This window comes from Megalops cyprinoides, chromosome 8 (genome assembly GCF_013368585.1).
Source record: "Megalops cyprinoides isolate fMegCyp1 chromosome 8, fMegCyp1.pri, whole genome shotgun sequence".
Classification (NCBI taxonomy): domain Eukaryota; kingdom Metazoa; phylum Chordata; class Actinopteri; order Elopiformes; family Megalopidae; genus Megalops; species Megalops cyprinoides.
The window spans coordinates 3,031,029-3,042,375 of NC_050590.1; the positions used below are offsets into that span (position 1 = coordinate 3,031,029).

The following is an 11,347-nucleotide window of genomic DNA, read 5'->3' on the forward strand; positions in this document are numbered from 1 at the left end:
TATCATCATGATCCAAGTAAAATACATTCTTGAATATTTTTTAATATAGCTTGAATATAGGGTCACTGAAGGCTTTCATTTTAAGAATTAGCTTGCTTGTGGCTGTTTGTATTCAGGCATTGATTTATAAGGCCTGGAGTTTAACTGTGGTCTTAGTTCGTTTCACCCACTGCCTCTCCTCACTTATGAACAGTGAGTGCACCTCACACAGGGGCTTGGATGGTTCTACAAGTCACTCCTTCCTGCTGTCTGATTGGCTCAGCTGTTGAAGGATGTTAGACTGATGCAATTTGCATTGCAATCCGGGCTGTCTGTCTGCTGACATTCAGCTCCTTCTGTCCTCCTAAGAACAGCCAATCAAACAAACATAGAGAAGCTCTTACTGTGAGAAACTCAAAGAGCCCCGCCCACCTTTCATTTGGTCATGGAAACAAAAATGAACACGCTTGATGGCTGATAATATAAGAACCATCTGTCAGCAGAGTACTAAGGACAACAAACAGACGAGGCCCTGGGGACTGTCACATTTCCAATATCCTGAGGAAAATTTAAGTCTTTTCTCAGGACTGTCATAGGTCTGTCCAGTAATTGAAATATGAGCAGTTATAGTGTGACTTACAGTGTGTAACTTCAACAAAACTTTTGAGATGGGTATGTTGTGATACATAAGAGGTGCTGGTCATTGTCGTGATTTTGACAGTTACCCTTCTCCGTTCGAATACATACTTAGGCAGAAAGTATCTATAACTTTCACATCACGATCCAGCCATGTTGACTGTCTGTCCTTGGCTCCGATGACCAGTACAGATAGTAGAATATTGGGCAGCAATGTGGTATAGTGGTAAGCAGCAGGACTTGTAATTGAAAGGTTGCTATTTTGATTCCCCACTGGGGCACTGCTGCGGAACCTTTAAGTAAGGTAAGCAAGTATGTGGCTGTATGAATGGATTACACTGTAACCTATGCAAGCCGCTCTGGATAAGATCGTCTGCTAAATGACAGTAAAGTGATGATTATCAACATTCTTGCAAATACTCAGGTTTTGCCTGACAATAATGTTTGTTGGCCATTCTCTGGGGAATATATATTAAGGATTAATCTATTATGTTTCTCATCCTTAAAACATCACACATTACTGTGAGAGAAGTCAGAGCGACGTGAACTCATGTCAGTGATGCTGGCTGTATGGAGAAATGTCAGAAATAAGGCTCAATGCAGCATCGATGCTCTTTAACAGTCATGGAGCACAGAGATCCAGGCTTCCTCTGCCATCCTTATCCTGTGGGTTTACATCTACGATCCAGAGCCCTGCAGTAAAATGGGACAGAGTAGACTGGACATTCCATTCCAAATATGGTTGCTGTAGTTTCAGCCTGGACCGCTGATTTTCCAGGAAAGAGTCGCAGAAGTGGCTAGTCATACATCTGTGTTACAAAAACGTGCAAAACGCACAGGGACAACTGTTCATCTGTCAGCCGTCCGCTGGATTCCTGTAAATGCATCTCCTGTTTGCTACTGGAAGCGTGTCACCCAAAAAAAACCCCTTACTTCACAGAATGTGTGACCATAAAGTTGAACACTCAAAATGTATTGTGCATGAACAGCAGAAAAAAACAGTGGTAGTATACAGGGCCATGTGAAGAGCTAGAGGAACTATTTCATATTTATGCTGAACAAATACAGCACGCGAATGGTATGCAGCCTCATACTGTGTCTGCTCCCAGAGCGTTAGCAAGGTGTTTTTATAGAAATCGAATAGGGCATGCGACTAGTCACGTGGAGTCTGAAACCCAGTAGCCTTTCATAAGTCATTCGCATGGCAGTAACTGTATAACATAACTGCAGACGTATGTGCTGTACATGATCTGTCAAAACCGAGACCATTAAGAGGACTCCGCGGCGGGTTACAAGGACGCCGTCTCTTAGTTGCTCAACACGCGCACATGTGCATTTTTGTGCCTGTCCCGAAACAAGTTAAAAAGCTTAAAATATGCTGTCATAATGTACGCCATTCTATTGTCCATATTTAATTACATCATGACTCAACTGTCTGTTTCTGTTTCTTGCACTTGAATGTTCTTTCGCATGCTTAATTAATAATTTGTTAACTGCACCTGACCATTTTTTAAAAACGAATGGCCTGTCAACGTTTTAACGACAGATGCCGCATAGACCGGAGTCACCTGTGTGTTCTCCGCATCCACTGCGCTCTAGAGTGGCGTCTGTTTTAACACCTTATATTTTTATGGTACTGGTACCGATTACTTGTACATTACTGTACCTGGTCCCGGTTAATTTATAAGCAGCTGTCTGATTGACAGAGATCAACATTTGCGCAGCCCACCGGTCGAAACAGACAAGGTTAAACTACAATGTCCCACGTGTGATGTACGTCTTTTGTCATAACGCTAACTCTCTCATCTAATCTACAGCATTTACTGCGCATATTAGCAGGCAGAAAACGCTGCGTTGAATGTGTACATATATATAGAATTACTTCCATAGCTGTGGGATCGTTGCTTTGTCATGACACTTATCTACTTGACGCGCTGTCAAAGTCAGCTTTACGTGTATTACGTACACTCACTGTTTTAGCTTTCAGCCGACAAATGCAAAACCCAAGTTTACGTTCGACCGTGACATAAGGCGCAGGAACGTGCCGCTGCAAGATAACGGGAGTCATTAAAGTGTAAAGGATACATTTTGCACACAGCACAAACAAAGAAATGATTACTCACCAGGTAAGCTCCGACTGTACCCTGTGCTAACATCAGGGCACATTCCGATACCAAGAATATCTTAATATTTGAGAAGCAAGAAGACTTTTTCTCTGGGTCCTCTCGTTGCACGTCTCCTGGGCGCTCATCCGAACACCTTTGCTTTTTCACCTGCATCCTAGTATAACGTGTAATTCCTAGCTACTTCGTAAATCGGCGAGAAACGAAAGACTGAGAGAAGAGAAAAAAAATACTCCGAGGTACATAAAAGACGACCGCTTCTTAGCTCTGCGAAGCGTGTCTCTCGCAACTGTCTGCCTCAGTCTCTCCCTACCGCCTCTCACTCTCTGCTATGTCCACTATACATATAGATATATATATATATATATCTACTCACAGTGACTGTACATTTGCAGACAGCCTGCAACGCGCTGTCCTTCGATAGTATCTACACATTGCCGCTTCGACGATAAAGAGGAGAACACCCAATAGCACATGAACTCCCCAATAGGTCTCTGACTGATTTACGAGTGTGCAGGACGCCAGTATTTCTGACTGATGCCATTTTTTTCCGGCCCGAACGATTTTTTTTCTAGTATCTTTAGAGCCAGCAGCCGATACGCAGCTCGCTACCGCGTCCGTGCACAGGGACTGAATGACGGGTTTGTGTGTATGCGTTGCCTCTCGGCGCAGCCTGTCAGTATTACGAGGACTCTGCAGCGGCGCTGTGGAGTCTGCACCAAATATACTGTAAACGCAACAGACAGGCGACCCTATTTATTTACTCTCTCTCTCTCTCTCCCTCCCTCTACCTCTACCTCTCCCTCTCTCTCTCTTGCTCACTCTCTCTCCACACGTGTAACTATAGGTAAATGAATAAAATAAAAGTATATGTTCACATTCAGGTCATTAACATTGTGGAATATCGTTACTTAAAAGTATGGGTGAAATATAACTGTAATCCAGAACTGTGGCCATCTCTGCTTCTGTCTTGCTTTTGCCAGGTTTGGTTCCTGTCTGAGTGTTAGGAGTGGTGGAGCTTTTAGTTTATAAGAATGAAGGAAATTGGGGCATCAGTGGTGTACACTCATATAGCCAGGGGTTTGGTATTGGGAATAACTGATCACATAGCTTCCCAAAAGGACTTTCCCCCCCTCTTGACCCCCTGGGTGAGCTGGAGAGGGATGTTTGCGAAAAGCCACATAGTGTGGCTGTGTGAGATCACAAGACCCAGCAAAAACATGTGCCACAGACATGCCACACATTTACAAAGCAACCCTGCAAAGGGTTCAAATTATTTGGCATATCCACATTTTCACGGAGATTAATTAAAAAAAAAAAAAAGATCTCTAGGAATATTAAATGTACATCAGGCTGTCACCAGATCAACATGTGAAATTATACCTGTCAGATAAAGCACTAAGTGACTATGCAGGTGCTCTTTAAATACCTTGAGGATGTGCTGTGGTTGCGCACAATTGGCTCTTCCACTGTGTCCCTGGCTCTGTTGCAGTGAGTGAATGCCTAGCAATGCTTCGATTTTTAATAAAGGTATCATTAATTAACAAATGCTGGCTTCTTCCCGAGGCAGGATGAATTTATTTTGAAGGACGCATAATTTTTCTGTTACCCCAATTATATAACTGTTGATTTTTTTTTTTTTCATGAACTGTTGTGTATTTCTGCAGTTTCATTATCACTCAGCTTTCTGCCCGGGTGAGGACTGTTGGACAGCTGAAACATTATGAACTTGTTTGCTCACTTGATGAAATTGTGTATGGAGAGTGTTGTGCCAGAATGCAGGTGCGATTCTTACATAAGCAGAGAGAGAGAGAGGAGCCGTTCACACGGTCACACTTCACCCACTCCAGCAGCCGGGACATGCAGTGTTCCTACATTCACCTTCCTCCAACTGTCAAATCTAGATGACCTTCAGATATCAGTTCATGTCCGCTTATACAGTCAAACATTTTTTTCTATAGAATAATGGTTAACCTGTCAAAAGAATGCATCGTGAAACAGAAAAAAAAAATAATTTGATTACATTGCTGGTCTTTTTTGGAAAGCTGTCTTCTTTCCTTTTAAGGCTGTTTCTGAATTCAATGTATGGAAATAAGTCACTGCTGAATAAGGCCTCATATTTTTAAAGTTCACAAGTGTCCCCAAGCAAATGCTGTGGAGCGGCCGTCATTGTCATCACATGAGGGCTTGCACATCAGCAATGCACCAGGCTTCCTTCTTAGTTTCGTTTTCTTTTTTTTTCTAAATGTCCTATTTGCAGTAAAATGCACGATTTCCAGTAAAACAATTCCCACATTTAGTCAAAGCTGATACCACACACATGCATGCACGCACACACACACACACACACAAACATGCACAGACACACACACACACACACACACACAAACAAAACTTGTCTCTCTCTCAATCACACCAGAAGGATTTTTTAATACCAATCCTTATTGTCTCTGCAGTCAGCAAACAGAAATCTGGCTACCCATGGATCCAATATATACATGATGAAGAGGCTGTGGTCACCATGGAGAAGAGTATCACTTTGAGTGTTCACTAGAGGGTTAGAGGAGGGAGAGGAGGGGTCTGCTGCCATGGGAATCACAACCAGCACCAAGTGGCGGCTGTCAGCTTCACACTCAAAAGACATGCACTGCTAAAGCCATTAATATGCATATGTCCTGAAGGAAAAGTTAAAGTTTGTCTTAAATTCAGACTTTAATGCACACAGATTTTCTGCAATGACAGAAATTGTGCTTGTATAAACAGGCTCCTAAAATTCTTTAACTGCAGAAAGAGAGCCCATTCATGCTTCACGCTTCACAGTACGGAAGAGCAGCTTTGATGTCTGACACAAGAGCGCCACATTTTTTTCCTATTGTAAATTACGCAACCCTGAAGGAAGTACCCGTACAGTTCAAAACAGTGAAATGCAACTTTCCATCAATGTGCTGTCGGCTGATAAGCAAAAGCCGACCTCTTTAAAGGCTATTATTTCTTTGGCTCGTTGCGGCTTTTTTTTTTTTTTTTTTTTTTTGCTTTGCAGAACAGTGACATTGCAGCAGTAGAACATGTGAGTTATGTTATTATTATTTATTATTTAGAGTTATTATTCCTCGGACGTCAGCTGAAAACGCAGAGTAAACGTGGATTTCAGATGCATGCAGTCCCACCTGTCTGAGTAGTCTGTCAGGGATTGTTTGCCATCCGTGAGATCATCATGGAGACAGACGTTATCCGCAAACAGAGGGCCCAGTGACAGTCAGAGAGATGCTGGCAGAAATATATGGGGAAAAAAAATCGCCACGGGGCAAGTCACCACACTGGGAGCTCATCAAAGGCTGTAAAAAACGTGTTGTATTTTGTAGGTTTCCGAGTGGTCGATCACTGCAGGGGTGGAAAAATCAAACCCAGATCACTCACACAGAAAAACAATGATTTTGCTGATCCAGTAATGATCCACAGGCATTTTAGTGGCATCCTCTGTGGGCAAAGTCACTTTGATTGGAGTAATCTTGCATTATTTAATGAAATGCCATTCTGTCATAGAACTGTTTGTAAAAGCTTTTAATCTGTGTATCACTTCACTTCACTGTTCGTAGAGGTTTGCCCACTTTGGAATGCATTTCCAAAGCAAAATTTGGGAGGAGCTTTTCAGCAATCCGTATGCAATTAAACTGGTTTTATTTATTAGTCTGAAAATCCCACTTACCATTTCCTTTCTATATCACAACATCTCTCCCCCACCCATCTACACCATTTTCCCTGTTTATGATTCCTTGTTCCAGACTGGGGTGAGCAACCCTGCTATAGTGGCCAGGTGTGATCCTTTCATTGGGATCCAAGCCAAGAAATAATATCCCTATACTTACATCTGACAGCCAGCTTCTGCACTTTACAATAGATACATTTGCACTGTCTGGAAATTCACATCTACTGATATGATAGTTATTTATGATGCATCTGTAAGGTTTTTGCTTTTTTTTTTAAAGAGAGAATAAAATTATTAAAATGAACAAAGCAATGTGAGCTTCCCTGATATGCAATATTAAAAATGTGCAAACAAAATGAGACGAGAAAAAAAGGAAGCTTCAAAGGAAGATTCTTATGAATGAAAGGGTCTTGTCAGGCTGTGTATGTTTTAGCAGGACGTGGAGCATTTGAAGTACTTGAAGGAGTTGTTTCGGCTGGTGGGTCATCATTTTAGTTCAGCCATCAACACACCTTACTAAATCTCATTCGGCCTGAATAATGACAGAGAAGCAGACAGTGTATGTACAACAGATACAATAACGTCTATCATCTATCATAGTTTGTGATGGATTCATCCATCAGGACACATAACGTCATCATTCATTGCTTTGGAGAAGACATTTGTACCCAGGGCAAATTTCTCAGCTTGTTCTTTTTTTTAACATGTGCCAATCAACCAATCATAACATGAGACTGGAAGCAAGCATCACTCGTGTCTCTATCCAGCATTAGAGACGACGCCGACAAAATGAGCGCAAGAGTGCAATTCATTTTTGCTGCCATTTCTAATGATCACCAGCTGTAATAATTACGCAAAGATGATTCCCACTTCATAATAATAACACATTTACTGCATTTTTTTGCATTCTCCAGTGCATTTGATTCCATTGCCAGGGACCATTATATAGGCCTCCAACACATTTAACTAGAGCTGGGTTTTTTCCGATACCGGTGCTAAAGTGATACTTTTAAAACGGTACCGGTGCCTAAATGGTGCCTGAACCAATACTTTAAAAAAGCACAAAACGACAGTCGACGATGCTAAAGAATGGCTTTTTTATTGCTAAGGCAAATTTGAACTTGAAATTGAACAATATATTAACCCTTTTACACATAACTTATTATTATGCTATGTTGCGCGCGTGTTATGTTACATGGTTCGTTTTGTTTTCATTAGCATTATTAAGCTTCTCATAGTTTTCAGTTAGTATTTGCTATATTTTTAAATGGTAAATCGCTGTTTCCTCAAAGCTAGCTAGAATTTTTCCGATCTATTGTTCTAATCGCACTGGTTTTAGCATATGCGCTAAACGGCTAATCTCACCAGTGTGACCGTACGCGCGAAAGGGTTAACTGTTAACAGTTTGAAGTATACTTAAATATATAAATATAAATAAATACAAACAAATTTACATAACAAATTCACGTAATGAATAAAACCTAACCCAACTACAATCATTTAACACTAACTAATAGTTACAGTACTGTAATGTCCGTTTCGCACCAGAGGGCAAATATTTCAATCGGCAGCTCAGGGCAGGCATTAGAGTGGCACCGAAAGGAGGGACTGAAATCTGCATTGCGATTCGGTACGGTACATACCGCCCATATTGGCACCGGGTTTCAGTACCCAGCCCTACATTTGACACCCCATCCCACCCCAGAAAAGACCTGCAGATGACAAAATACATATGGAGAATGGCTCTCTCTAAACTAAAATTCTTTTGCAGACCACCTAGTCCATTAATAGCATCTGCATTTGATTAGGAGATACTCTTATCCAAAGTAACTTACATACTGTAGGTTCATGCATATCATATATTCAGCTGGATATTTCGCTGAAGCCCTTGGATTAATTATCTAAGGATATCAGTGCAGCGCTTTCTATGTTTGCTGCTCCTTACCGCTACGCCACACTGCTGCTCCTTACCGCTACGCCACACTGCTGCTCCTTACCGCTACGCCACACTGCTGCTCCTTACCGCTACGCCACACTGCTGCTCCTTACCGCTACGCCACACTGCTGCTCCTTACCGCTACACCACACTGCTGCCCTGCTCCTTACTGCTACACCATACTGCTGCTCCTTACCGCTACGCCACACTGCTGCTCCTTACCGCTACACCACACTGCTGCTCCTTACCGCTACATCACACTGCTGCTCCTTACCGCTACGCCACACTGCTGCTCCTTACTGCTATACCACACTGCTGCTCATTACCACTACACCACACTGATGCTCCTTACCACTACACCACACTGCTGCTCATTACCACTACACCACACTGCTGCTCATTACTGCTACATCACACTGATGCCCATTACCGCTACACCACACTGATGCTCCTTACCGCTACGCCACACTGCTGCTCCTTACCGCTACGCCACACTGCTGCTCCTTACCGCTACACCACACTGCTGCCCTGCTCCTTACTGCTACACCATACTGCTGCTCCTTACCGCTACGCCACACTGCTGCTCCTTACCGCTACACCACACTGCTGCTCCTTACCGCTACATCACACTGCTGCTCCTTACCGCTACGCCACACTGCTGCTCCTTACTGCTATACCACACTGCTGCTCATTACCACTACACCACACTGATGCTCCTTACCACTACACCACACTGCTGCTCATTACCACTACACCACACTGCTGCTCATTACTGCTACATCACACTGATGCCCATTACCGCTACACCACACTGATGCTCGTTACCACTACACCACACTGCTGCTCATTACCGCTACGCCACACTGCTGCTCCTTACCGCTACACCACACTGCTGCCCTGCTCCTTACTGCTACACCACACTGCTGCTCCTTACCGCTACGCCACACTGCTGTTCCTTACCGCTACACCACACTGCTGCTCCTTACCGCTACGCCACACTGCTGTTCCTTACCGCTACACCACACTGCTGCTCCTTACCGCTACGCCACACTGCTGCTCCTTACCGCTACGCCACACTGCTGCCCTGCTCCTTACTGCTACACCACACTGCTGCTCCTTACCGCTACACCACACTGCTGCTCCTTACCGCTACGCCACACTGCTGCCCTGCTCCTTACTGCTACACCACACTGCTGCTCCTTACCGCTACGCCACACTGCTGCTCCTTACCGCTACGCCACACTACTGCCCTGCTCCTTACCGCTACGCCACACTGATGCTCCTTACCGCTACGCCACACTGCTGCTCCTTACCGCTACACCACACTGCTGCTCCTTACCGCTACGCCACACTGCTGCTCCTTACCGCTACACCACACTCCTGCTCCTTACCACTACACCACACTGCTGCTCCTTACCGCTACACCACACTGCTGCTCCTTACCACTACACCACACTGCTGCCCTGCTCCTTACCACTACACCACACTGCTGCTCCTTACTGCTACACCACACTGCTGCTCCTTACCACTACACCACACTGCTGCTCCTTACCACTACACCACACTGCTGCTCCTTACTGCTACACCACACTGCTGCTCCTTACTGCTATACCACACTGCTGCTCATTACCACTACACCACACTGATGCTCCTTACCACTACACCACACTGCTGCTCATTACCACTATACCACACTGATGCTCATTACTGCTACATCACACTGATGCCCATTACCGCTACACCACACTGCTGCTCATTACCGCTACACCACACTGCTGCTCATTACCGCTACACCACACTGCTGCTCCTTACTGCTGGTGTACTTGAGGAGGTGTATTTGTGTACCCTGATACATTCAGGTTCAAATCCCAGATGGGATGCTGCTCTTACACCTGTGAGAGATGGGCTGTGCTGTAATTTATTCAAGTTCACTTGCTACAGTAAATGTATCCACCTGTGTCAACAGATAATACATTAAATATATAAGCTCTACAAGTCACACTGGATACAGTTGTCTGTTGAGCAAATACCCAGTGATGCAACTGTACACCTTGTCTACAATCCTTGCTGTGGGTACACTTTGCATCCTAAGAAGTATAACACTCCACAAGGTGCCAGGTATTGCAAACATTATACTACCGAGTGCACAAAGGAGAAATTTAATAGCAGTGTGGGCAACTACAACAAAGCAGAACTTAGGTGAAGTAATTGCCCGCAACAAACCTCTGAATGCATTAAACTGTGTTATTTATAATTATTCTATTATCTATAATATAACATCAATAATAATGTGAGATTGCATACATTATGAACACAACGATGCAGACGTTTGAGAATATGTGCTGTCTGTCAGGATTGCGTCTGTTCACGTAAATAAATAATGAAAAAAAAAAATCTAAATGTTAGTGGAAACATGCTTAGCCCATTGAGGCAATGATCTGGAAACCCATTCCACTATCCCTTTACACGGTCGCTCGCGGATCATTTGTTTCGTCAGTGTTTGCTTTTCTTTCACGCTTCACACCCGTGACGTGATTACCACGCCGTCTTCACATGGCACCCGATCCGAGAGACCGCGCGCCAGCTGCAGGCGCCGTTGCAAGCAGCGCTTTCCCGGAGATTCGATGTAGAGCGGGAAAAAGTGTGAAATTTACAGACGGGAACTCACTGTGTGAATTAATACGTCTTCCAGGAGTACGACAGCGATAGTTATCGCGGCCATACCTCTCATCTCGCTGGAAGCGTTATCAGCCCCCTAATACTGTTGTAATACTATTCCGTTGCCATGGTTAATAATTCTGCAAGAGAGCCCTTAAACTTATGAAACACATAAATATAGAAAATGTACACACATTGGCAGGGCAAATGCATGCAAAATGAAAATGGCTCTAAGCCAAGAAGAGCTATTCCAAGCAAAAAATATCCGTACGATGTAGACCGTGGCTTCAATAGACAGCTGTGCTGTGC

General features: G+C 43.8%; 1 protein-coding gene across 1 annotated transcript in view; it reads right to left on the minus strand.

Moving 5' to 3' along the window:
* Window positions 1-3,007, minus strand: part of LOC118782422 (solute carrier organic anion transporter family member 3A1-like) — a 62,246-nt gene extending 59,239 nt beyond the window's left edge. Inside the window, exon 1 of the mRNA XM_036535776.1 lies at window positions 2,739-3,007. Coding sequence (XP_036391669.1) covers window positions 2,739-2,894 — 156 coding nt within the window. The 5' untranslated portion in view covers window positions 2,895-3,007. The remainder of the gene's footprint in view (window positions 1-2,738) is intronic.
* Between the last annotated feature and the right edge of the window lie 8,340 nt (window positions 3,008-11,347).